The 27,216-nt window shown below is 44.5% G+C and overlaps 2 protein-coding genes across 5 annotated transcripts; one reads left to right on the top strand and one right to left on the bottom strand.

Annotated features, from left to right (window-relative positions):
* Window positions 1–428: 428 nt before the first annotated feature.
* On the top strand, window positions 429–7,213 carry soul5l (heme-binding protein soul5, like). The gene is made up of 7 exons (XM_026171718.2): window positions 429–638; window positions 1,496–1,555; window positions 3,165–3,246; window positions 3,347–3,467; window positions 3,552–3,691; window positions 4,698–4,861; window positions 5,055–7,213. Coding segments are annotated over exons 1-7 (1,059 nt in total). The 5' UTR covers window positions 429–636; the 3' UTR covers window positions 5,545–7,213.
* Window positions 7,214–9,100: 1,887 nt separating this feature from the next.
* LOC113024519 (calmodulin-regulated spectrin-associated protein 3-like) lies at window positions 9,101–26,321 on the bottom strand. 4 transcript variants are annotated; one of them, XM_026171669.2, is made up of 19 exons: window positions 25,992–26,240; window positions 21,377–21,654; window positions 20,957–21,097; window positions 20,041–20,127; window positions 19,842–19,877; window positions 19,283–19,330; window positions 18,203–18,341; window positions 17,706–17,845; window positions 15,810–15,903; window positions 15,662–15,713; window positions 15,373–15,434; window positions 15,244–15,274; window positions 12,647–15,068; window positions 12,447–12,568; window positions 12,019–12,305; window positions 11,833–11,932; window positions 11,158–11,267; window positions 10,913–11,031; window positions 9,101–10,400 (listed from the first exon to the last, which is right to left on the bottom strand). In XM_026171669.2, exons 1-19 carry the CDS (start codon window positions 26,125–26,127, stop codon window positions 10,074–10,076), a joined length of 4,731 nt encoding a protein of 1,576 aa, XP_026027454.1. In that variant the 5' UTR covers window positions 26,128–26,240; the 3' UTR covers window positions 9,101–10,073. The 4 variants fall into 4 exon arrangements, with proteins under 4 accessions (XP_026027454.1, XP_026027453.1, XP_026027457.1 ...); XM_026171668.2 differs by lacking the exon at window positions 25,992–26,240 and adding an exon at window positions 23,253–23,465; XM_026171672.2 differs by lacking the exon at window positions 19,283–19,330 and having other exon boundaries at window positions 25,992–26,321.
* Window positions 26,322–27,216: the final 895 nt, after the last annotated feature.

Here is a 27,216-nt window from a genome sequence, read left to right on the forward strand (position 1 = left end):
CATTTAATGTGGAGCAGCACACTCTGGGAGCAGTGGGCCGGACCAGTCAAACGCCCTTTCTGTCAGTGTAAAGATGTCCTGTTTATTTTTTTTGTTACTGTTGGCCTAATGTTTAAAAATATATAGTGTAAATTGAAAAAAACAAACACTATAAGCACTGTTTCCTGTCATTGTCAATGGGGGATGTGTCCATCTGTAGGCAAAGCTGTAAAGCTAATGTGAATAAAGTTAAAAGTACAAAATCTAGCATGCCAGTGTATATATTTTCCAAAAGCCGAGTGGGCCGGATTGGAGTCTTTGCCGGAAGATTCTGGGCCCCGGGCCTTAAGTTTGTCACCCTTGCTGTAGAGCAGTATACATGTGGGATCTCCATCCTTACTTTAACCCTTGCTTGCACAGCAGGCAGTGATTCGTTACTAATGGAAAATTTCGAAGCGGAAAAAACCCCAGAAACGGGATACAGTTGGCAGTCTCGAGGCTGCTCCGCCCCTCCGTTCTGCGAGCTGCAGGCAGACGCCGGTGCTCACTGCAGTCACTCCGCAGTGCATCCAGCATCAGACTGCAGTCTCCTCACACCGCGCCTCCCTGCGCTCCCCTGGCAGGTGGACACTTATAGAAGCACGCGGGGTCGCGACCATGTAAGTATCATCTCGAGTATCTTCTAGTTTAAGAAACCGTTCGGTGATGGTGATGTTTGTGATAGTAGTTGACTGTTATTTTGCAGGAGTTTTTGCGGCGTTGCGCACAGGTAAAGTTGATTTGTTTGCGTCATCGTTTATCGGCTGCAGGAAAATGCATTTCAAGCTGCTCTAATACATCAGTGTTAATAATAATAATAATAATAATAATAATAAAAACAACAACAATGAAGATCACCGATGAGCTCATTTGGATACAGTCCGCCCGGTTACTACATCACCTGTATCTGTGAAACGCCCTTCCTCTTTAACGCCTTTTTTGTAAAGTTGGAATAAAATTAGGATCTGAACAGGTTGTGATCACAGCGGGATGCGATGAGCTGCCGATCCCGGTTCTTCCTTGACCTCGAAATGCCTTTGGATTGATTTAGAAAAGACCCAGCCTGATGATGCAGCAGATTCCTTCGCTCTCTCCCTGTTTGCGTCGCACTGAGGCAGGAAAACGTGTCCTGTTTCACCTCCGCAGTGCAAACACGCCGGGATGCAGCACAGCAGGCCAACTCCGATTTCTGCAGTCTAGCACCTTTAAAAAAAAAAAAAAAAATCTGTCGTTATCATTGTCTTTCATTTTAGAACAGCAGTCCTTTGATTATTTAGAGAAACTGTAGAGTTATTTTACCCACACAACATCCTTTCGCTACAAAATCATTAATGCTGTTTCTTTCTTCATCACTCTTGTACACAGACAGTTCTCTTAGTTGTTTCCCATCAAATGATTCTTTGATACTCATGAGACTTTTTCCTCTTTGTTATGTAAATCATTTGCAAACATCATTGCCTTGTGTGTCCTCCCACAGGGCTTTCATCTCAATCTTTGCTATTCTGGCCCTTGTGGTCTCAGCTGAAGGCAGTGTTGGGTAGGTGGAACGCTTCGTGCAGATTGCATTACAAACCTATGATGGCACTGAAATGTTCCGGTTTCAGTTCCACGCTATGGTTTTCAAACATGGCTTTAAAGTGGAGGTTTGTGTCCTCTCAAGGAGGAAACTTTATTCTTTTATCAGTTATTTACAAGTTTCTGACCACTTATAAAATGTGTTCAATGTGCTGCCCATTGTGTTGGATTGTCAATGCAACCTTCTTCTCCCACTCTGCACACACTGATAGCAACACCGCAGGAGAAATGCCAGCACAGGCATCCAGTATCTGTAGTTTCAGGTGCTGCACATCTTCACACCGTAGACAATTGCCTTCAGATGACCCCAAAGATAAAAGTCTAAGGGGGTCAGATCAGGAGACCTTAGGGGCCATTCAACTGGCCCACGACGACCAGTCCACTTTCCAGGAAACTGTTCATCTAGGAATGCTTGGACCTGGCACCCATAATGTGGTGGTGCACCATCCTGCTGGAAAAACTCAGGGAACGTGCCAGCTTCAGTGCATAAAGAGGGAAACACATCATCATGTAGCAATTTCAAATATCCAGTGGCCTTGAGGTTTCCATTGATGAAGAATGGACCCACTATCGTTGTACCCCATATACCACACCAAACCATCACCTCTGTTGTTCTAACAGTTTTGGAGGGATCCATCCAATGTGGGTTAGTGTCAGACCAATAGCGGTGGTTTGGTTGGTTAACTTCACCATTCACATAAAAGTTTGCCTCATCACTGAACAAAATCTTCTGCATGAACTGAGGGTCATCCTCGTTGAGATGCTGCAGTAGCTGGAGTTTGTAAGGGTGCCATTTGTGAGTAGCTAATATCCGCTGAAGGGATGTTCGACTAATGCCACTCTCCAGTGACATGCGGCGAGTGCTACGCTGTGGGCTCTTGCTGAATGAAGCTAGGACAGCCACTGATGTTTCTTCATTAGTGACAGTTTTCTTGCGTCCACATTTTGGCAAATCCAACACTGAACCAGTTTCACGAAACTTAGCAAGCAGTTTGCTAACTGTAGCATGGGAGATGGGTGGTCTCGTAGGGTGTCTTGCATTGAAATCTGCTGCAATGACCCGGTTACTGCGTTCACCAGATATCAACACAATTTCGATCCGCTCCTCACGTGTTAACCTGTTCGACATGTCAATGGCTGTGAACAAAGAGAAACTTGTAAATAACTCATGAAAGAATAAAGTTACGTTGAAACCAAGCACACCATTGTTTTTCTTGTGACATTACCAATAAGTTTGATGTGTCACATGGCCCTCTTCCTATTGAAAAAACAAAAGTTGTATCCAAGATGGCCGACTTCCAAATGGCCACCATGGTCACCACCCACCTTGAGGAGTTTGCCCCCTCACATACACTAATGTGCCACAAACAGGACTTTAATATTACCAACCATTCCAATGTTATTATGGTGTATCCATATAAATGGCCCACCCTGTACATTGAATGTTTATGGAGCTTCATAGTAGGCACAAGTCAGCTGAATTCATCCCCAGTTTCTTTATGAACCTGACTTTTTCTGACCACGTAGCGCTGCTGGACAATTAATGTAATTTATCAGTGTTCTTGTTGCAGACCCAGTACCAACAGCAGCTACTGCACAGAGTCAAAGGAATGTCTGGAATATGAACTGATCTGCAAAACGGATGAATATGAAGTGAGTGAAAGCTCTCAGCAGACAGCAGTGCAACACGCGTTTCCGACTCGTCAAGCTCGTATTTCTCACATACCGTGTGCTTATGCGCGTTCGTGTCCAGGTGCGGCACTACAGCCCCACTCGCTGGGTGTCAACAGATGCTGAAGCCTATTTCATGGGAGTGGGTGCGGCCATGGCTTTCAGGAGACTCTTCCAGTATATTACCGGAAGCAACGAAGGAGGTAAGAAGTCGATATACAGGAGGTCAAATTGAGCTTTGATGAAGTGCATCAGTGTTTGGAATGATGATGACGGTGGTCATTCAGGTGTCCAGATGGACATGACCGCTCCTGTCCTGGTCAAGATCCCAGAGAAGACCAAGATGTGGGAGCCTGCTATCTACACGCTCAACTTCCCACTGCCGTCAGCCTATCAGGACAACCCTCCAGCACCCACTAATGACAAGGTAAGCCCTCGAATTGCCCTTGCCTCTACTGAGGTCAAACGCTGTTTATCCTGCCGGTAACTGTGTAATTCAATCAGTGATTTTCAGCTTTCAGATCAATAGAGATCATTGACGAGTGCGCGGTACTTAGTGCGGCTGGCCCTGCTGCTGCTCTCACTCAGCAGAATAGAAATGCATAGTGCTGAGTCAGCAAGGCGCCAGTGCTCTCTGTGTTTTCTGATTCTTAACAGACGAATCAGCCAATCACATGGCAGGAACTCATGCGTGTAAGCATGTAGAGATGGCATCCGAATTTAAGTGAGCCAGACTACTTCAAGCTGACAGGAAGGCAACAGTAACTTAAATAACCGCTTGTTACAATCAAGGTTTTCAGAAGAGCATCTCTGAATGTACGTCACACTGAATCTTGAAGCAGATGCGCTATAGCAACACAAGACCACACCTGAAGTGCCATTCCTGTCAGCTAACAAATGGACACTGATCTGATCTCTGATCTGATGAGTCTCCATTTCTGCTGTAACATTCAGATGTTTGTTGTAAAAAAACACGAACACATGGATCCATCCCCCCCTGTGTCAGTGGTTTAGGGTGGTGGTTATGTGTGGGGGATACTTCTGTGCTGGAAAGAATTGGGGCGCAGTATAAGCAAGGTGTACCTACTAAGGCTTCCAGGTAGTGTGTGTGTATAACGTTACAATGATCAACACACTTGTTTCAAGCAGTTTATTTTTAAACTATCGACTCTGTGTGCTGTCAGTGACAGCAGATGGTCGTCTTAGTTCCACAGCTCTTGAGGACACGGGAGGCTTTTTAAGGCCCAGTGTAACAATTATTTTGAACAGTGTATCGTGCAAAATTTCTCTAGTTGATCCCACAAATAAAAGGATCAAATTGTATATAAGTGTAAGAGTTTCTATTATATATCTAAAGCTACTCTGCTGCCCTTCCACTTTGTTTTCCACATGTATTTCACTGTGCTGGATTCTTCTCTGCATCCATCGCACAGCTGTATTTCACTGAGATGCCAGAGATGGACGTGTACGTGAGGAGTTACGGAGGCTGGATGCTGTCGGTCACCTCCAGACTTCACGCCCACCTGCTGACCAAAGAGCTAACCAGAGTTCGAGCTTTGTACAACCACAGCTATCACTACGGAGTCGGCTACGACAGGTGCTACGCATGTCTCATTTCTAATTTTCTTTGAGGGAATCGCTCATGACTGTGTCATCATGTGGTTCTTTTTGCTCTAGTCCATGTTGTGCACTCATTAAACAGTATTATCTGGACTTGTACTGCTGCACAAGGCATCGTCGCCTACTTCCAACTTTTATGTTCATGTCTCTTCTTCGTTTCTTGTGCGTAGCCCCTTGAAGCTGTTGAACAGGCACAACGAGGTGTGGTACGTGGCCGAGGGCGAGCCAGTTTGCTCAGATCCACACGAGCCGACACCTGCGCACACACCCCGTCCGACTCCCACCAACTCGCCCACAGACTTCCCCTTCGAGCCTCTCCCAGACAGCCTCTCTGATTCCCCCTCACTCACTCCCTCCGACCTGTCCTCAAACACCACGTCCAACTCCACCTCACAGATGCCCTCTGACACACCCACTCTGTCCCCATCAAACACTCCACCCAGTTCTCCATCTGATCTGCCTGCTCAAGCTGCATTCAGCAATCCCCAAACGTCCACCCAGAACCTGCTGGAACCGGCATCCAACTCCTCCGATCCCACCTCTGTGAGCCCGTCGCTGGAGCCCCAGTCTGGCACCACTCTGTCGAACAGCGTGGCTACCAGCCCCGAGGAGACACCGGCCGACACTGAGCCTGTGGTCGAGCCAAACGATGCTCATTAGCAGCAGTCAGATGTGATTCAAGCAGCTTTTCCAGATATATTTCTATGTAATCTAAACAGAAAGCAAACAGTGGAGGTGCTTGAGTCTGCGTGTGACAGACGGACCTGCTGTTCCTCTCCTTTTCCTCCTTTTCTCACTATACCCCTACTTATGGCACCGAGTGTTTAACTGTGTGTTCTATCGCAGCTTTGCACCTGCAGCTTCTCGAATCACTGATCACGTGCACTTCCACTTTGTCATTCCAATCTTATCCCACCGCTCCAGCGTAGATTTAAGTGAAATCTATGTATTAGTTAGAAGGTTAGTAATCTGAGTTATTGTGCTGGTTGATAGATGAAATGCTGGAACGAATTAATAGGCCAGACTTAATTATCTCAATGCTCAGTTTCACACTGAAGTTCTTAATATTTACTGCCTGGGTGCAACTTTCTAAAAGTTCATGCGTTCAACTTCTTCATCACTTTCGTGATGTATGTGGCAACATATTCATTTTGCATTTTCATTGGGATCTTTCTTGCAATCTTAGACACTAACTAATAATACAAACAGCTCCCAGATTATGACTTTGTATTTCACTTTTCTTTCCAGTATGTTGGCCCAGAAGAACCCCCAAAACTGCAGCCATATGATTTGTCAGCTCCAAACTTAGATCTGTGCAATCAAATATTTACCAAAAATACCTTTCTTTTGCAATACATTTAACCAGTATGTTATGGGAATTTATAGAGTAATCAAATTTCAACATTTATACCTGAACAGTATGATTGTTGAAAGTAAAACTGGACTCCTTGGCTCTGGCCTTTAGTTTTTCGATTAATGTTTCAAAACCTTTAAAATTACTTTCCCTGCTAAACTTGACCAAAAATAAGAAATGTTTTGTATGTTCTGTTACTTTAAAGTGGTCAGAAGTGTTTCTCACCACTAGGGGTTGCTGTAGAGCAGTGCTACGTCTCAAACTCTCTGAGCAATCTTGGTTCTGACAAGGTGGAACTACTGAAGTGGCCAGTTAGTGTATTTCTGGTAATCTCTACACATGTCCATATAGTACATGGTACTGTAAGCAAGGGTGATACAACAAGAGTGGTAACGGCTAATAATAATAATATGCCACATCTTTATCAGTAAAGAAGAAAGTCACTATCATTATGTTAACGTAAGCAGCTATTTAGCTTTGTGTGTGTTTTAGGGAGTAGGAGATCAGTGTTTCAGCCATCAAGGATGTAAACGTCTTGGTAAGAAATACTGAAAGTTAAAACTGTGTTTATCTGTAAAGGAAATTGTTATATTTAATGTAATTTAGCACTGTGTAGAAATTAAGAAGTTCAGTCTGCCCTCATGTAAAATCTTGATTAGTCATATTTTCTCTAGAAAATCACTCCACAACCACGTTGCTGTAGCCATGTCTGTGTGGGTTCTCTCTGTTTAGCTTTTAGCCCAGCAGTGGCACTGCTTTGCGTCTGCTTAAGTGTGACCTACAGTTTCAACCAACTGCAGTAAGACTGCTCCAAAGATCTCAAAGAATCCCAGTTGATCAAACCAACGCAATAAAATTGACATGTTAATGAATTACATCCTCTATTGATGCATCTCCGAGCTACGTGCTGTATATATACACAATATATATACATTCTGTTTCTGATGAAGATGCAATAAAATAAACATGAACTCATGTTGGACTCATTTTGTTGCTGATGGTCTGGACTCCACTGACTAAAATGTTCAATTTTCCTTTTATTCATTTGTCAGTGAGCACAACTGAAGGGGAATCGACCCAAATGGTCTCCCACATGTATTCTGGTTCTGTTCACATGGAACGGCATCTCCCTTGCAACCAGGAGAAATGGATCAAAACCTATAAAAAAGCAAGGCTGGAGCGCACCTGCAGCCCTGTAGCAACTTTGTCAATATTTGTGAATGAGAATTTTATGAATGAATGAGAATAGTATTATATCGTTAGCAATGTATTGTGATAATATCATATCATGGGGTGTTTGGTGATTCCCACGTCAAAGCCAAGCACTGAGGTTGGCAACCTGCGGCTCACGAGCCACTGTACCGTAACCGTAAGCCTATTTATACATTTACTATGTATCATTAATACATGTACATTAATCTATCCTGTCCTAATTACATGTAACATCCTTGTTACCCGAGATTGCTGCTCTTTTTCTCCCTTCATTTGGAAGGAGCCACAACAGCGCTTTTGAAGCTGAAGGTTGCTAATGGCTGGCCTAGCCAATAGCGAGGCTCTAAAAGAGCCAATAAGCGACTTTAGGTCAGTTATATGAAATGATCTTGTCTTCTCAGTAAGATGAGGTCACATGCTGTAAGTGTGAGAAACGACAACAATGAAAAGTTTGATCAGTGGAGTTTAATCCAGTTTGTTATTTCATACATGTATGCTGGTTTGAAAGAGACCAGTTTCACTGTGTGCACTCAACCAAGAGCAGAGAACCGTTTCAGTAACATTCAGTCCATTCTGACTTCACCTTAACAAATGCTTTTGAATCCCTAATGAATCTTTTTAGGTGTTTTGGTGCTTAAACATACTGCCCTGTGACATTCATCAACTGTATAGAGATTTTCCTTTTTTGCTGCAATGGGAAGTTTCTACTGCAGAAGGTGTGTCATTATAATGAAATGACTGCTGGCCATCTTTGAATATGACAGACCACGTGTGGTGTAAAACCAGCAAAAGGTAATTCACTTGTCCTTCTCATAAAACAAGACACGAGTTCCTTCTTTAATATTATGAACAGCAGGTAAATATTTAAAGCAACGGTGTCATCTTGCAAATAGTGCGTTTCACTGTTGTTTCTTTGCTATGTAGCAAAATTGCTCTGCTATGTTCATTCTCGCAGTGTTCAATCGTTTCCCTGAGTCACTGACCAGGTTTCTGTCTTCTAATGTCCATGTAATTGTGTTAACTATGGAGGGACAAGGAAAATGAAGTGTGGTGTGGTCTGGCCACCGGCCTTACACTTGTTTTATTTTATTAAGCATCAAATATTTAAAATGGGGTTTAAAAAATGTTTATTTTTAAATTAATACTGGGAAATTTTTGTTGTTTTTTTTTTTTTAAACAAAAGAAATGGGACACATCTGTGTGGGCTCCATTAAAGCTGAATGATATATACAGACCTTTTCCCCATTTTCAAGAAAGACCTTAGAGTTTCTCAGTCAAAGAGTGGTCCGATTGCATTAATAAAGCATGGCTCCACGGTAGAAGTTCAGGTGGCTTAGCTGGCCTGCCTGCAGTCCAGACCTGCCACATTATGAAACAAAAAATAAAGAAAGAATAGAATAGAATAGAAAAGAACAGAAAATATGACAGAGGCTCTGAACTGTTGAGAAGTTCAAGGTCTACATCAACCTAGAAAATATTTTGCTTCCAACACAGTTCAAAGAGCATAATTTATAGATGAGCTTATGCAATGCAACCCACGATTTGTAAGCAATTTCATTTTTTTGTTATTTAGGCTTTATGCATTTCTTTATGCGTTGGGTGTCAGAATGTGTGGCAGCTGATGTGATCTAGTTGCAAAATGGTCTCCAGTTTATTGTTAGTTTCACAAATGTGAAAGACTTTCTTTATTTTAATGAAAGATTCATTAGGGAATACAAAGATGGCAACGCTTGGAACTCCAGTCTGTATCAATCTCTTCCCAAGAGCACAACAATTCAGGTATTTCTAGACATAAGCTTGTTTATGACACGCCATTCTCAAGATTTGATAAGTCCAAATATACAAAAGTTGTTTAAATTGGCATCTAATGCTCACATACCATCAATATAGTTTCATCAAAACCACAAGTTTCCACTGTGATCTTATTTTGAAATAAGCTTATACCACGTACAGTAAATAACCATTCATGCTGTGGTAATCATCTCTGAGAACCGCTACACATTTACAGATGTCCAAAAGAAAAAGCTCGCCTCTGCTATATGTATCACATGGTTATGGCTATCTTTCATCTTGCAAAACAAATGTGCTTTATCCACCCACTAAGAGTTACTGGTAGAATTAACGTCATACACAACGAAGGTCCCGTCAGACACTCTGACGTGAAGGCATTTTCTCTGTCGTTTGGCTTTGTGTAAAAAACTGGTGTTTTACTTAAGGGGAGGACTGGCTAGCAATCGGTAATTTCATGAAGTTTTTCAGGAAACAACTATTTTCTTTCAAAAGAAAAAAACATGTTTGTATTTTCAAACAATGAAAGTGTACGTAAGGAGACTTTTTAAAAGTAACTAATCCTTGAGTAATTACAAAACCTTCCTCTGTGTCAGTGTGCTGCTCCTGTCTCAAAGTTGTGCTGTTGACACTTTCGTGCACATGAAGGGGAGTACAAATCGCTCCAATTTCTTTTTTTCTATTTCTTGTAAAATCTGAGGCCAACAGAGGTAAGGTGTTTTTTACAGGCCTGTCAGTGTGCACGTATGTTTTTCGTGTTTCACTTCAGTTTGACTGTAATTACAGTGTATTTAGAGTGTTTTCATCATCCATGTGCCACTGTGTGTACTGGATCTCACTTGGAAGTGACAGCCTTCTTAGTAACACTTGCTCTCCTGCTTCCTCCACCTCCCGCTCCTCCTCCTTGCCAGAGATGGCTGGGGATGGTGAAGGCGTCCACGCTCATGCCCATCGTTTTAGAGGGGATGGCACTAAACTGCTTCCTGTCTGAGCTGTATTTGTAGATGGACTCCACCTGAATGGAGCTAACCGTCCGTGGGCCCACCCCAGCCAATCGCGCAAGCTCCTGGGTGTCAGGGTTCATGGTGTAAACGCCTCGAAACTGGCAGCTGGAATCGCGGAAGAGGATGAGGAAGTGGTTGGCAGGACTCTTCTCCATTTCCTGAAGTTGGAAAAACATGAATAAAAGATGCAGTAAGCACATGTTGCATCTGTGAGTATGGTCTACACCAGGCATGTCTAAAGTCTGGCCCGGGGGCTGATCACAGACATCGGTCAGATTTTACACGGCCCTCGCTGCTACCTTTAAAATGCATTATTTATGGCCTGCCACCACTAACAGAATTAATAAAGTGTCATTTCTTCTCACCTCAGTGTAGCAACCTCAGTAAGTCACTGAGCTACTGATATTCAGCTTCAGGAGATAATTCTGTTATTCTACTCTCTATATGTGAATGAAAAGCAGATTTATTTTGTTAAGGCTTCAAAACCAGATCACCATAATGAAAATGTTTGTGTTAGTAAAGTAAAATGTAAAAAACAGCACAATGTTTATGCTTCAAAAAAGGACGTGAAGGATTATGGGTGATTTTAATAAATATGGCGCCTACAGTTACAGAAATAGCAGAATTCACAATGAGCTTGATTAAAAGTGAAGTAAAATGAGTCCTCTACCTCAACAATCTTGTTTTTTTGAGACTCGTTGACCTTCCCTGCGAGGCAGCAGCGAGAGAGCGCGTTGTGAATGATGAATTTATTGGACTTGAAACTTGGTTCCTTGAAGAGTTTTGGACCTGAAATGTAAAAAAACAAAACAGACACGCTGGTTTTTGCAGACCAACTACAGCTGAAAGCACTTGGCTATTGCTTACAAGTACAAAGGAACCGAGTGATCGCGTTGGACCTGCTTAACGTTGTACCTGAGTATTCTGGGGCAGGTGAAGTTCCATTTGAACCACTCTCCGAGTCCTTCTCTCCATTTGTCAGTCTGCTTGGTGTTACACAACCTGAAGGTGAATCAGGGCGGGTGCTGCAGAGAAACCAAGAGTGCCCTGGTCGCATTATGACATCATAATAGACAGCAGAGGTAGGCAGATTGATCCAAATATCGTTAGTATCAATATGAATGTTGATACTGTATTTAAAATCTCGCTGTGTTGATAAACTGCCCTATAAGACGCTCGTGAAAAAACAACAAATTGTTGCATTATTGATGTCAACAGATTTGCCAGCATCAGGAAGTACAGGTAGTATATTTTCTAGCATGCTGGCTACTTCCTGATGGATTGGAGCAATGTATTGAACATAGAGGATAGAAACAAACTAAATTATTGAAAAACTATAAATAAATCTGCAATCCACAACCAGAATTTTCTTTTCTGAAAATTTTGAGTTAGTAAGTTAAATAACTCAAAGGTAGGTATCAATATTTAAGTTAATAAGAACAAAAACAAATCCTATTTTTTCTGACTTTCTAACTTTATCACTGGAATTTCTGATATTTCACTCGGATGCAAACACCTGGCCAACTAACCAATGCTGCAATTTCTTAAGCTATGCTTGTGCTGCTGCGACCTGACAATGCAGCAGTGTACCTGCGGAGTCGCTTTGTGGGGTCACCACCATTGTTTCCTGGTTCGTCTGTGGCTGCCAGGTTGAGTGAGGAGTGAGAATAGACTCTGGTCAACTTAGTACCTGGGGAAGCAAATGGTAGAACATAAAAATATTTCAGTCATTCAAATAGTGTAGAAATACTTTTTTCGAAACTATTTTGGCTTTACCAGTCGCTCCCTTGGCGGGACTCAGAGATAGCTGCGTTTCCTCTCTGGTCATGCTGCGAGGCCGGGAGCGGCTTTTCTTAGTGGGAGTTCGTCCTTGGTTAGTCGATTTTTGCTTAAGAACTTTGTCCAGGTCCTCCATGAGTCTGAGTTGTTGCCGCCATGCGTACTCCCCCCGTGTAAAATCTCCACGGCGAGCTGGAGTAGCCGGAGGTGTAGGAGAAGGTGAGGTCGTGGCTGCAGGAGGTGTGCTGGAAGGTGATGCCGCTTTTTTTTCTGAGGATGCTAGTCTAAACCCAACCAAACAAATTTAGGTTAATTTTACACACGTGCAGCTCAAATTTGGACTTGTTAATCAACAAATTCAAGAAAAGCAAATCTGTGGGGATTTACTTTGTATAGTTGCTTTCACAAATTTATAGAAACACTACCTGATTTCCCTTTCTTGCTCATTCCACTGTCTCCTCTTCTTTAGTTCCTCTGTTCTCTTCTGCTGTCGTTCTAACAGTACCGCTCTACGTTGAGCCATCTCCCCTTCACTGTGAACCTCGTCCTACAAACAAAGAAGCATGTAATTCATGTGCATCCAAAATACACTTTTCCTTGTCCATTCTCTTTTGCAAGAACTCACCTTGAAAAAAAATCCAATTCCTCCTTTGGCTCCCACTTCGTTCTGCTCTTCACCTGGTTCTAACATCTCCGCCTCTCTTGCATCTCCGCCTTTCGATCCAATTTGTTCTTTTGGCACATCGCTGTCTTCTATTGCCAAATTTAGTCGCTCTATTGGATCCAAAGGTTCGGCAGGGAGTCGTTCTGCAGGTTCCACAGCGGATTCTGTGTGGTCGCTCATGGAATCGGAGGAGAACTCCTGCCCCTCATCAGTTGGTTCATCGCTTCCCCCCTCTGGTCCCCCAAGAGATGATAATGATACTTCAATCAGGCTGCATTGCTTTCCCGCACCCGCGGCTCTTCCTCCTTCACCTCCTGTGCTGTACGCAGCAGACATGGACAAAGTCTCACTTTCAAATGAGCACTCAGAAGGAGCACCAGAGCTGCTCCCTCCAGCAGCTCTTAGACGATCTTGCCTGGGTTGCGGCAACCCTCCAATGACCCCTGTGTCTTCCTGCTCCAACTCCAGGCTAAACTGGGTGGGTGTTTCACTTGAGCCTGTGTCCGAGGTGCTCTCAGCGGCCTGTGGCTGCTGGGTAGCCTGGGGAGACTCCTGGGGAGTCCGGGGTCCACCGATACGGAAGGAAGAAGAGGTCTGTACCTGACACTTGCTGGGCGACACGCGCCGCAGGTGTGGGAGTGTGTCCACAGTTTGGGTTGGTGTCAAGACGCGATTGAGCGGAGGGAATTTAAGTTCGGAAGGCCGTGGGTGAGGCTGGTGTTGGATACGTGGATGGTGTTTGGGGCTACGGGGAGTGGACTGACTCTTAGTGCGAGAAGCTGGGCAGGAGGAAGATATAATAGTTTTTGGTGATGTGGAAGAGGAAACAAGATGAGACCGGCGTGATGGGGAAGAAGCAGATGGAGCATTGGAACCAGCAGGAATCACCCAAGCTTTACTGGTAGTCCTGGTTGGGGTTTTTGTCGGAGTTCTTGGTGGTGTTTTTGTTGGAGTGTGAGGAGGGGTTTTGGATGGTGTTTTGGTATTACTTCTAGTTGTTGATTTTGGAGTTGTTCTGAGCATATTTTTGGGTCTTTGGTTGCTCATGAGTTGCTGTTGCTGCTCGGTAAGTTTCTGCATGTCCTTCTGTAGCGACTGCAGAGCCTCACTGAGTTTCTGCACCACCTCGTTGTATTCCACTAAAACGGCTTCCCCCACTTTCTCTGTTCCTTTTTCTATCTCTGATCCTTTCTTACTTTCAATAGAGAATGTGACCTGTTTCTCTAACCGCGGAGGATTGGAAACAGATGGCTTTTCTTTCTCCTCCTCCTGTTTCAGTTGTTCCTCCATGCGAGTGAGACGCTCATCAAGGGTCAGATTATCATCCGCTGCCTCACCTCCTCCTTCTCCTTGCTCTCTTTTCAGTTGAAGGAAAGCAGTTTTTCCAAGCCGCTGCCTGTGCTTGGCAAAAATAGCTTCGATACGTCTTTTTTGAGCTTCGATGCTTTTGCGTTTTTCCTCAAGACGAACTCCCAGTTCCCAGGCCTCAGAGCCAGGTTCCGGACCTCTGGGACCTGGGCTGTCCTGGCACCCTACTGCACCTGCTGGGGTGGAGGGTGTGTTTGGAGTTGCTGGGGTTGTTGGAGTCTGAGCAGAAGCCGACTCTTCCCCAGTAGCAGCAGGGTGTCTTCTTCGGTTGTCTCGTCGCTCAGCAAAGCTCGTCATGCGTGGACTGTTGCTGGTGCTGTGGTTTCCCTGACGACCGCTACTGGGTCGTATGTTACCCGGGGCGTTTCTGGGCATATCGTCCGATGCTTCCGAGGAGTCGACGCTGCCATCTCGCAGTACAGAGTCGTCATCACGTGACATATCAGAACGTCCTGACCTCTCCCGGCTTTCTCTCCTTCCTTGCCTTTCATTGCCGCCCACTTCTCCTCCAACTGGCCGGTAGAGGATTCCGGAGCGACACGGAGCAGAGCTGCTGAGCTGGGGATTATCCTCTTCAGGCGAGTGCAAAAAGAAACCTGCTGGAGCTCCTTCAGGACGTAACCTGGGCTCTGGCCTGTCTGCCAAAGCTCCTTTCCCACCTTTCTCAGGTACCCTTCCCTTCTTCTGGTCTTTGCTGCCCGGTCTATGGACGACCTGCATCGCCTCCTCAATGGTCGGCAGCTCTCCCATTTGTGCAGTGTGTGCATATGGACCCCAGGAAGAGCGCTGCGATGGGGCTGAAGCGCTGACCAGGTGGCTGAGATCCTCCGGAGGGCTGTACGGGACACGAGTCATCCCTGCTGATGTCATCGGGGACGTCATTGCCGGGATGGCGGTGGCGAGGCTGTCAGTGCTGACGGAGCGAAAGACAGAATCTATTGGGTTTCCCATGACAATGTCAACATCACTGTCCAGGCCAAATGGGATGCTGAAAGTCACTGCTGACAGAGGACGACTGCAGAGAGGTGGGTGACAACGGAATGATGGATAAATGGATGAGTTGCACCAACAAGTATGGAAAAGCAGAGTCCACGGAAGCCAAAGTAAGAAGATTAAAAAAATTAAGATAAAATATGAGAGCAACACAACACTTACGATAGAAACCACATAAAGGGTTTAAGGATATCTACCTGATTTGTTTCTTTGTCCAGCTTTTGTTTTCTGCAAAGAAAATAACTCATAAGTCTCACACAACGGCTAATTGCACGCAAATGCAAAATAGCAATAGGCATAAAAGATGCGTGCCCAGTAACTGTTACCTGGTGAAACTGGAGAGGAGATGGGTACAAATGGTTGTTTAAAGATGAAAGAAGGAGAACCGCTGAAAAGGGACAACAGTGTTACACAACACAGCCAATTTTTGTCTGTGGCCCATCTGTTTGACTCAACAAATGGCTTGATTAGGTCCTGTTTGACTGTATTCAGATTTATTTCAGTTGAGTGTTATTTCCTACCCTGTAGTAATTTGGGTTTAGTGACTGGTCTTTTTTTTAATAATATTTCTAACCACTTTTTGTATATGTACTTGTATGTGTGGCATGCTGGTACCTGTTGCTGTTACCAGTGACGGGACTAATACAGTCAGTTAACCCTGAGACATCTGAAAGGTACAGAATGCAGTGTTACAGTCAGTGAACAAATGTGCACAAAGCCAGTAAAGCAAAGAAGTTCTTATTAACGTGGTGAAGTCACAAACCTGTGAGGTCAATGGGCTGTACGGGCTGGACAAAATCAGGTTTCTTGATCTCAAACCACTCCAGCAGCTCTGCTATGAAGCTCATGATGTTAAGCTGAGGAAAAGAGTGTGTTAGCGTGACATATGGACATTATGAAGACAGCATCAGCACTGAATACATTGCTTTAATGTCACGCCTCAGATTCAAGATAACTATATTACTATAACGATAAGATAGACCTTTCAGACATAACATTATGACCACCTGCCCAGTATGGTGTTGTTCCGCTTTGCTGCCAAAACAGCCCTGACTTGTTGAGGCACGGACTCTACTAGGCCCCTGAAGCTGTGGTATCTGCACCAAGATGTTAGCAACAGATCCGTTTACTCATGTAAGTTGCAATGTGCCTCCATGGATCAGACTTGTTTGTCCAGCACATCCCACAGGAGCTTGATTGGACTGAGATCTGGGGAATTTGGAGGCCAAGTCAACACCTCAAACTCACTGCTGTGTGCCTCCAGCCATTCCTGAATCATTTTTGTGACAGGCCATCAGGTAATGTCATGCTACAATGCTTAGGTACCTGGTACGAGTCAAAGTAACATCCACATGGATGTTAGGACCAAAGGTTTCCCAGCAGAACGTTGCTCAAAGCATCACGTTGCCTCTGCCGGCTTGGCTTCTTCCCTCACACACCATCATCCACTTGATATAAAAGAAAACGTGATTCATCAGACCAAGCCATATTCTACCATTGCTCCATGGTCCAGTTCTAATGTTCATGTGTTCATTGTTGGTGCTCTCAGTGGTGGACAGCGACCCTGACTGGTCTGCAGCTATGCAGCCGCATACACAACAAACTGTGATGAAGTCTGTACCCTGACACCTTTCTATCAGGGCGATTGTGGCTTAAGAGTTGGGAGTTCGCCTTGTAATCGGAAGGTTGCTGGTTCGAGCCCCGGCTTGGACAGTCTTGGTCGTTGTGTCCTTGGGCAAGACACTTCACCCGTTGCCTACTGGTGGTGGTCAGTGTCCGGCAGCCTCGCCTCTGTCAGTGCGCCCCAGGGTGGCTGTGGCTACAATGTAGCTGCCATCACCAGTGTGTGAATGTGTGTGTGAATGGGTGGATGAGAGGTTGTGTAAAGCGCTTTGGGGTCCTTAGGGACTAGAAAAGCACTATACAAATACAGGCCATTTTACCATCAGAACCAGCAGAAAGTTATTTGGCAATTTCGTAATGGACTGGTTCTTATACAGTGCTTTTCTACTCTATCTGATATTAGGCATGCAGACTGTAGCAGATCGAACCAACAACCTTCCAGTTAGTAGGTGATCCACTCTACCACCTGACCTACAATAGTTCGTCTGTTGGATCAGACCACACAGACCAGCCTTCACTCTTCACATGCATCAGGTGGCCTTGGCCGCCCATGACCCTGTTGCTGGTTCACACATTTTGACAGATACTGATCACTGCAGACTAGAAACACCCAACATGAATTTAGATGCTTTTTAAACCCTTTTTAAAGTTTAGCAGACGCTGTGGCCCAATCATGCAGCCATCACAATATAGCCCTTCGCTCAAATCTGTACCCTTGCCCATTTTTCTCTTGCTAACCCATTAACTTTGAAGCCAAAGTCTTTACTTCCTCTCTAGTATATCCCACCAACTCACGCTATGATGAAGAGACGATCGGTTTAATTCACTTCACCTGTCAGTGGTCATAATGTTATACCTTTTCGCTCTAAAAGCTGGCTTCTGTTGCCCTCTAGTGGTTTAAATTGAAACCAACTGGTTTACATTCAGACCACAAACATTTTTCAGCCTATAGAAAGGATTAAGTTAGGAGTAAACACCCATACAAAGTTTCTCTGTTAACTAACAACAGTTTAATGTCAGAGACCGTGACGCTTACATGCAGAGTCAGTGGCGCGTAGAGCATATCCTCCACAGCAAGGGGGCAGCAGCTCTGCAAGCTGCTCTCACAGAACTCTTTGATCAGCTGCAGGTTGTAGAGAGAGTCAGCTACTGACATGGTATCCTTCAGACACACATCTGGAAGGAGTAAACAATGAAAAACAATGGAACAATGCTGCTTCCAGATGTTTGTCAAAGAACTTTAAATATATTTGCTTCAAATCAAGATAAAAGATGCTTTTTTTTAAAGGCAAAATCTAAATAGAGAACATGAGAGGCACTATTGCGTTTTGTGACTATACTGATGTACTAAAAGTTACACGAAATGCATTAACAAGCAACATTTACAGGAAATTGTATTTTAAATTACAGCCCTATCACTTAAGCTGTTGAGTATTTTGAAGCGCACATTAACTAAATATAAATATTTCATCATCCTATCTGTACATCTATGCACATCTATGAATGTGTGTTAGTGTCTGAGTTAACGTGTACCCTCTAGAGGCAGCAAGCTGGGGCAGTAATAGTGCAGCACAGCAGCTATTGCGCAGCCGTTAGACAGATCTTTGACCGCAGAAACCAGAGGGAAAGTGGGAGTCAACTTAGACTGCACTTTGTCCTTCCTATAGCGGATCTGGATAAGAAAAGAGAGGGAAGGAGAAGAAAATTGACATAGGGGGGAAAAAGAACGTTTTGCAAAAAAAATAAAATAAGTGAGACTAAGAGTATACAGGCAGGGAAACGGGTTGTTTTTAAAGGGATTCAGAGAGAGACTCAGAAGTAGCAAAGGAAATATAAAATCAGCCAGCGTTGTGTTTCCGTCAGACAAGAAACAAAAGCATTGACTTAAAGTGTGAAGCCAGCCAAACGCCAGGAAAAACTGCAAAGAGAAGAAAAGCCCATAGAAACAAAGCACAAGACCAATGATGCCTCAAGTTTGTACACATATAGACACAGCAACCAGAAGGTGCAGTGCAACAATTAAAAAGGGACATTGCAAACAAAGAAAAAAGACTGAAAGAAAGACGTGAAAAGGAGGATGTTTGTTTCTCGGTGTCCATGCAGTGGTAATGGGCACTGATGACACTGTGAGCCTTTGCTTCTAATTGGCATTGATTAAATGAAAAAAGTAAAAGAAGAGAAAGAAAAGGTGAGTCTCGCAGCTCAGACGCCGCATCAGTCTTTGACGTCCACATGAGATAAACAAACCCAAAAACAAGGCATCTGTAACGTAAGCTGACTGTTCCACAGCCTTGTTGGAGCAGGACAAAGAAGGCGCGTTCAGCTTCAAAGGGTAGCACGCAGTGGCGCCGTGCCTCCTATAACAAGGCTCTGTAACACACAACGATAACTATGGAGAAGTTGTGTTAAAGGCTAATGAGTTTTAAAGTGATCCATCCAGCCTCGAGGTTGGAGTGGTGGTTAGCTCGCAGTCAGCTGTACGGTCAGTCACTGGTCGACAGCGTGGTAGGTGAGGTGTGGCGATTGGTCGGTTTGTCGGTCAGTCGAGTGCAATGGTACGGGAAGCGGGGGTGGGGGGAGAGGGTGAGAGAAGAGCGAGGTGTTATACGTTACCACTGGCGGCTTATTCCCCGACTCCTTCAAACAAAAAGCGATAGCATGCTGGATGGGGGATGGCAGAGAGAGGGAAACAAGCATAAATGACAAGGGGGCCGCTCATCATGGGAACCGCCACACCAAAAAACGTCTGCTCAGGGGGGAGAGGACAGAGCGATGGAGGAGGAGGAGAGGAAGGGGACAAACCAAGGGAGCACAGATGTCTTTTAATAACCACTTAATAAAGGTCACTTCACCTCTGTCGCCTCCTTCTTCAGCAACTCCTCCTCCACCTCGCCTCTAAAAATCTGGCTCATTTTGAGATGAAACTGATGACTGAATGTAGCAACGTCAGAAACACCCAGTGTCCAAAACAGCATCAGTTGACAATAATAAGGAGTTTCGGGACATAATGGGGCAACAGATCGGTCAGCTGGTATTAAGATAAGTCTACTGGACACTTTTTATGAGGAGACAGGTAAAAGGTATGTGTGGGCATTTCCAGCAGGCACAATAATGTCAGCCGTAGCAGATGGACAGACAAAGAGGACAACAGAGAAGAGAAGAGTACACTTACGGGGACTAGTTTCCAGTACCACCGGGTGGACTGACACTGCCAGAGATCAAGGAGTGACAGAAACAAACCGAGGGGAGAAAACAGAAGAAGGGCAAGGTCAATGTTTGAAGCTGCAGCAACATAGCAATGAGGCACATACATGCTTTATTACAAGTCATCAAGCATGTGAGTATTTATGTGTTTGTTGGCGGTATTTTACCGAGTCCTGAACAGGCTGCAAGTCTGTGCAATTCTGTGACTTAGGCGGCTCTTCTTCTTCTGTGCTTTCTCTTAGCTTCTGGTTCAACTGCAAATGTAAGACAAACACTATTACAGTAGAACTCACATGATTTCAAAGTTACAATGTTTTATCACAAGAAATAAAATGTTTCTTAGCCAATGCTAGCTAACGTGCTAGCATTAGCTGATAATGAAATTATAATGATAATTTCTTTAGCTTAATTAGCAAGTTTCACTATCCCAGCTGTCATGGCGTGAGAGATGGGGGACATCATGGACTGTAAACAAGTCTGCCCATTTTACAAGATTCGTTCATTCCACGAGTCAGAAACAACAATTATCCAAGATACGTTCACAGGCTAACAACATGTGATTGACACGTCGTCCTCCCCTCTCTTGTCACGCCCAGAATCAAAACACCATTCAGTGATTGTGGAAATAGTGATGCTTTAAACCAGTAGAAACCAGTGGTTGTCATCATAGTAGTTATGTCCGTCTCTTGACAGCATCCATCTGAGGATGAAATGGTCATGTAAATCTGCATAACTTTGAATCTCAATACAATTTCATCTAGTGAGGTTTTTTTATGTCTTCTCTGCTACAGAGACCAACGCTTCTTTGTGTCAGGTTGTAAACGTGTTTATTTTTGTTGTAAAGCTGGACATTTTAACAGTCGGTGTGGATTGATTCGCTTTTGGAGCTAACCTCAGGTTGCCACTGGAGACAATGCAGAGTCTGTGGTATTTCAGCATTCAGATTCTCATGACTAGTCCTGTCAGTGATGTTGTGTTATGTGTGATAACTTAATCTAAGGCTTTAAACCAATAAAAACCATGAACTGGGACAGAAGTTGAATCTGCTGAGACCAGCAGAAATCACCGATGTTGTGTTCTCACCCTGTTGACCCAGAAGAGCAGTCCATTCTCCCACGGCGCTCCAACACCCATCTGCTCCGCCTCCACCGCCATTTTCACCTGACCCACCGTCTCTTTGGTAGCCAGTGACATCAGCGAGTCAATAAGGGCGAGGTGGGCTTTCTGCACCAATCAGGGAGAAGAAGGACCATTTAAGCACCTGAGTAGCTGGTATGACTGAGACTGAAATGTTGGCACAGTTGGAAAGGCCAGTCTGAAGATCTGACTCTTTTCCTTCCTGTAAATGATCCAATCTTACATTGGAAACCTCCTATAAAAAATGTTTTTAAATTGTATTTAAGTGACTATTCAAATGCTACCTGAGATGCTGAAAGCATTCAACCACTTGCAGGTTGAATTTAAAGTAGAAAATACGCCATCATACAAATACACAACACACACCGTTTTAATAGGGCTACTGCTAAGGTCCTCCTCTGTGACATCGGCATCCTGGACCTTCGGAGCGAAACCTTTCTTAATGAGGAACTGCAGGAGGGCAGAGTTATCAGCTGGAGACCCCTGCGATGCTGGCTGAGAGACCCCGTGTGCCTGGGCAAGCAGTGCCTGAGCTCTGCAGTAGATCTCCGGGGAGAGAAGCAGCTTGGAGACAGCCGGCTTGAGGTGCTCTTGTTCATACTGGTCCTTATAGAGCGGATCGCGCAACTCCACCGGAACGTTCTCTGAAAAGAAAAGGACATTCTCACTTTGGTTTTTGGAAGAAGAGTCCATATTAGCAAATATTAGCAGCCAACAGGTCTTCTCCTGTTGGCTGCTCTCTTTAGGGGTCACCACAGTGGATCACCTGCCTCGCTCTCATTCACATGGTGGTCAGAGCTCACTTCACAGGCCAGATTTACTAACACACTGTTCCATCACAAACTGGGTTTTTGTTGGAATTTACTAAGAGAGCACAGTGACAAGAGGTGGGAACGTAGAGCTTTTTGCAACTGACCCTGTCGCATTTGTGATTCTGGAAGTTACTCTTTCAAGGCACAAAATATAGAGAAGGGACTATTTAAATCAAGCAGATATTCTTAATTGTACAGATATTTAACACTGAATCACACCTATTACAAGGTAGCTGTAGCTAAGGAGGTAGAGCAGGTCATCTGCTGATTGGAAGGTTGGTAGTTTGATCCCTGGCTCCCTTCAGTCTGCATGCCAAATATCCTTGGGCAAGATACTAACCCGAAGTTCTTTGCTGATACATCCAATGGAGTATGAAAGCTAGTTAAAAAGCATAGAAAAAAACGTATTTGAGATTTGACTTCCACGCTATTTTGGCCTGTTCAGTAAATCTGACCTTAAATCTTCTTACAATTAGCATATTAGCTTAATGGATGCTGCTAGCATGCAAAGGTAAAGAGAAAAATTCTTTATGAAATATTTTTAACTGCCAGTTTGACCAGTAGCAGCTTTTGAAAAAGAGGTTTGAGATTAAAGCACCAACTTCTAGCTCCTCTTTACACACCGATCAGGCATTACATCATGACCACGTGTCCAATAAGGTGTTGTTCCCCTTTTGCTGGAAAAACAGCCCCGACCTTTTGAGGCATGGACCACTGAAGGTGTGCTGTGGTATCTGGCACCATGTTGTTGTCAACAGATCCTTTATCCTGCTGAAAGAGGCCACAGCCAACAGGGAATGCCGTTTCCATGAAAGGGTGTACCTGATCTGCAACAATGCTTATGCTTAAAGAAACGACGCTAGATGCAAAAGATACAACTGTGTTTAGAAATTCAAAGGACGGTCACTGAATGGTGCAAGCTGTACACTCATCTATTATCTCCAAGCCGAGATCATTGAGAATAAGAACTTGTCCACTTTATACAAGAGCTACATCTCTTAGGTGCATGTGAGCCGATATATATGAGGAGAAAACACTGAGCTTTCCTGTGCTGTGCTCTGGGAACGGTAAAAACTGCCAGATGGAATTCTGATGCAGAGAAAGGCTTTATGAAAACACTGCCCAATGTAAAATAAAGGCCGCAGCAGTCACACAGGCTGTTTGCAGCCAGCCTTGTCACATAAACTGTGGAAAAATATAAATAACTTATGGAACACACTGAAGACGTATTCCCACAATGGAAATCTGTGACGGAAAGCTACAGAATCTGACTGCAGGAGGCAATAATGTCATCATCTTCATGTACAGCTCAGCTAGGTTACCCAGACAAGAGAGTGTGTGTTTGTGAACATGTCCAGTCCACTAGGAGTTGGTCAGTTCATAGACACATACACACTGTGACCACAAAAACACACAATTCCCTGACTGACCCATATTCCAACTTGGCATGATCTGGAAGACTGGAGTAGATTTGAAGGAACTCTCAGAGCTCGCATGACTTCCGTTCACTCTGCAGTCAGTCCCTGATCTCTTTAAGTCTCTGCCATTATTTTCTACCCCCTCACTTCTTGATCCGTCCACACACATTTTCAGAGTGACCTGCAATGAGCGCCACAACTACTCTCCACTGTCGTAAGGCTTACTTATGTAACTGAAACTCCTCCTTCCTATGCTGTGGCCCATTTCTCTGAGGAGAGGAGACAAAAGATTTGACGAGCACATCGATTACACTGAGCACACACTGCAGTGCAGTGTGACACACGCGCACTGTTTTTGGGGTTGGACCCCTTTGCCTTTCAGACTCTGTAAAGAGAGCTGGGAGGAAACAGGACTTCGGTCACTATGGGAACGATGAAAATGGAAAGTGGCCATTTGTCCCAATCACAGCTGAGGCAATGAGACTGGACTGCAGAGTAGGGAACATTACAAACAGGACTGTGGAGCTATCCATTTAAATCTTTCTACCACAGTGCAAACACGTGTTTAGGGAAGCAGATATGGATTATTTTCTCCATGGATTGACCTGCTAATCATTCTAAAAACAATGAACAATGTCCAGGATAGATTTCCAGAGCCAATCTCAGACTCTTCAGACTCTTCAGATTGTTTCCTTGTGCAACCATTATCCCAGAACATGAAAAACATCCTGTTCTATCAAAGAAAAGCAGAATATTCCACGAGTTAAAATGGGAATTTGTAACATATAAGCTTGAAAACTGAGAGAAGGTACTAATGTGCTTGAATTCAAATGGTTCCTCTGTTTAGACGAATTTAAATTCATGTTGAGTTAAAGTCCACTCATCATTTCAGGGTTACATTTGCTGAAATTGATGATTTCCTTACTACCAGGGAAACCTATGAATGTCTTTCAGGACATAAATTTAAGTCACCATTATTTTGGGTTGCATCTGAAAAAGTTGAATGGTTGCTAAATCCCCAGCACTCACAGAAGGTGGTTCAGTTCTAGTTGGTGTAGACCAAACACAGAGCTAAAACTGATGTGAACACATACGCATGTGGTGACTCTCGGTTTGTCACTTCTCGTGAGTTAGAAATATTTTATTGATGATGCGTGACTCCTGCTCAGACAGGACAATCCTGCCAAAGAGGACTGACTCTCAGTGAGGCCATTTCCTGGTTAAATAAAGGTCACGGAGTCTTTACTAGAAGACTATTACCTAACTTGACTTGGAAACCACATGATACCAAGAAAAAAATACAACTGGTTTCATAATGTCTCTGTTTGTTTTAAAGTGACACAATCATTAGATAACAGCTCTCTGCGGTCCTGTCCACTGTTTGGGTGGAATAATAAACCTCGTCAGTGTGAGGACTGTGACCGGTGCATGAATCTCATGTGCGGCTTTATTAGTGCCATTTTCTTCGGGGCTTCCATTAAAAATTCGACAAGACACCCCAGTGGACATTTTCCAGTTGACGGATAACAATGAAGCCTCCCTGCTGAGAGGCTTACAGCTCATCTCTCCTCCTCTCTGCTGTCCTGCACTGACGGGGAGGCCAGACACAAATGTGATATGAAATTCTGTCTAAAGCCATTACTGCAGCAGATAACCTGGATTATTACATGCGCAGGTTTACTACTGCTTAGTTAGCCTGCTGTGTGACATCACTGCATTAGCCAGCACAGTCTGAACCTTCCTACATGCACATTATGTGAGATTGGGTCTTGTCACATTTATCATGCTAACAGGAGGCCGGAGGTAGCCACAACACTAACCAGAGCAATAGCAGCTGGCAGGATACTGAACTGCTTCAAAATCAAATACGGTTTTGTTTTGGTCGGTTGGTCTGATCAAATGACAAAACTGCTGATTGCAGACCCAGCCACGCAGCATGATGTCATCCGATACAGAGCAGGCATAAAGTGCACAAAGACCAAAGCTGACCTAACATTTCTTTCACAGTGTAACCAAAATCTAAACAACGTGGTCTTCGTGAGAGGTGGTTTATCGCAGCAGGATGCTGCACCTACACCTGCTTACAGCATTCAGAAACCCTCTGCATTCTTTGGCCTGTTAATGCAGGGAGGAGGTGGCACTTGTGCCGGGTTTATTCAGAACTTCTTCAGGGAATGAATGCGTGTGGTGCAAGAAAGCCATCCATTGTCTTAGCAGCCCCACTGTGTCACCTTCACCACACCGTGCGTGCGTAACAGTGACACAAATATTATGCGGTCTTGACCCATTTAGAGCAGGCCCACGCATGAGCTATACATACACATTTCCCAAATCCACAAAAAAACCCAACAAATAAATTTGCCCGTCGTTACAAATCTCTCCACAGGCCTGACTGAGCCCGGCTCTGACAAAGGCTTTGTTGTCCGGTTCCTCCACGCATCACGCACCACTGAGGAGATTCCTTCTGACAAGCTTCGTGCTCACGTCAAATAATTGGCTAATATGATAACCTGCACGCGCTGTGGAAACTGCACACCCGATAGAGGGGGGAGACGCTGGCCCAGGTTGACCACGAGCATCGTCGGGGCAGAGGATGATAATGATGGATGACGCGGAGAAGGGCTTTCCTTTGAAGGCAGATAGCGGGGTTAGACGGACTCGGAGCTGCATATGGAGCGGGATACAGCGGGATAAATTATTAAGCGCCCCACCCAAGATGCGCCTCAGCTGTGGGTAGAGGCTGGAGGGTACCTGCAGAGCCGTAGGATTTCGACAGCAGCCACCGAACGCTGGCGCAGATCTTGGCTCGATTGAAGTCGTACTGGTCCAGCGGTTTGATCTCCGGCACCGAGAAGGTCTTCTTCATCGCGCTGGGAGAGTCCACCATGGCTGCGGTGTACCGCACCGAAGACACGGAGGCAGCAGCAGCAGCACCGGGGAAATGTGAGGAGGAGGGATGGAGAAGGAGGCGGGGGAGGAGGGGAAACGGAGGAGGGCTCTGCGATTTAGACTGAAGACAAACAAATGAATGATAATAAATCAGTTATCACAAACAGAGGGTTGATAATAGAAACGTGGTCTGCTGACAGATTTGTTTCTTTTAAAAAATAAATGTCACACTGGTGCCACCAAGCCGGCTCCACGCCCCCCTAAACGTCACAAATCAGCCAATGAGGATGTTTCTCAGATCGGCGATGCTCTCCGCAGCAGCACAAACAGCACTAACAAACCTCCGCTCCGGTTCACAAGAGCACATTGATGGAATTACCCGACGCCACTTTTCAGCCTGTAGACTCGGCATAAACGCGAGTAACAGCCTCCTTCCTCCACACGGCGGCGCCCTTGAGCAAGGCATCAACTCGATCACTCACACGATCACTCACTACATCTGGAAAGTATTCACAGCGCTTCGTTTGTTCCACATTGTGTCATGTTACAGCCTTATTCACGTTCATTTTCACACCGTATTCTAACGCAGTAACCTCAAAGAGAAAGTGAAAAGTTTGCGTGAAATTCTTGCAAATTTTACCCAAGCGTCACACAAATGAGTAGCTTTACCAAACCAAACTACAGAAACAAACAAAAGATTTTATGATAAAAACAAACTGAAGCACTCTGACACCCCCATGAACCTGTGAACCGAGGGCTAGACCTTACATAGATTTGTCACCCTAAGACCCTTACATGGTCCTGTTATTGATAAGTTTTTCCTCCCATGTGATAGTTAACCTAAAAACCACAGTCTGATGCTCTTATCTGGTTGGGCCCTTGGAGGTTGAAGGTTTGCATGACCACAAATTATGAAACAGCTGCCTGCAGACAGAAGAAAATGCTGAAATTCATTCAGTGCCAGCTCGGCACCCTATGAATTTAGACAACCAAAACATTTTAGCGAATATAACCAGTGTTAGGTGTTACAAACTCAGGAAACAGGAAACCACCCTGACAATCAAAACATCAGCAATGTGCTGCTAAA

The sequence above is a fragment of the Astatotilapia calliptera genome, chromosome 6, assembly GCF_964374335.1.
Source record: "Astatotilapia calliptera chromosome 6, fAstCal68.1, whole genome shotgun sequence".
Lineage (NCBI taxonomy): Eukaryota > Metazoa > Chordata > Actinopteri > Cichliformes > Cichlidae > Astatotilapia > Astatotilapia calliptera.

Excerpts from the sequence above, each read along its gene's own strand:
- LOC113024519 (XM_026171668.2), bottom strand. The coding sequence starts at position 23,409 with ATGTGTGTGGACGGATCAAGAAGTGAGGGGGTAGAAAATAATGGCAGA. Across the intron at positions 20,128-20,956 it reads TGCTCTTCTGGGTCAACAGG|TTGAACCAGAAGCTAAGAGA; the intron begins GTGAGAACACAA and ends TTACATTTGCAG. Across the intron at positions 11,268-11,832 it reads CCCACAAAGCGACTCCGCAG|CACCCGCCCTGATTCACCTT; the intron begins GTACACTGCTGC and ends GTTTCTCTGCAG.
- soul5l (XM_026171718.2), top strand. Across the intron at positions 3,692-4,697 it reads CAGCACCCACTAATGACAAG|CTGTATTTCACTGAGATGCC; the intron begins GTAAGCCCTCGA and ends TCCATCGCACAG. Across the intron at positions 4,862-5,054 it reads TACGGAGTCGGCTACGACAG|CCCCTTGAAGCTGTTGAACA; the intron begins GTGCTACGCATG and ends TCTTGTGCGTAG.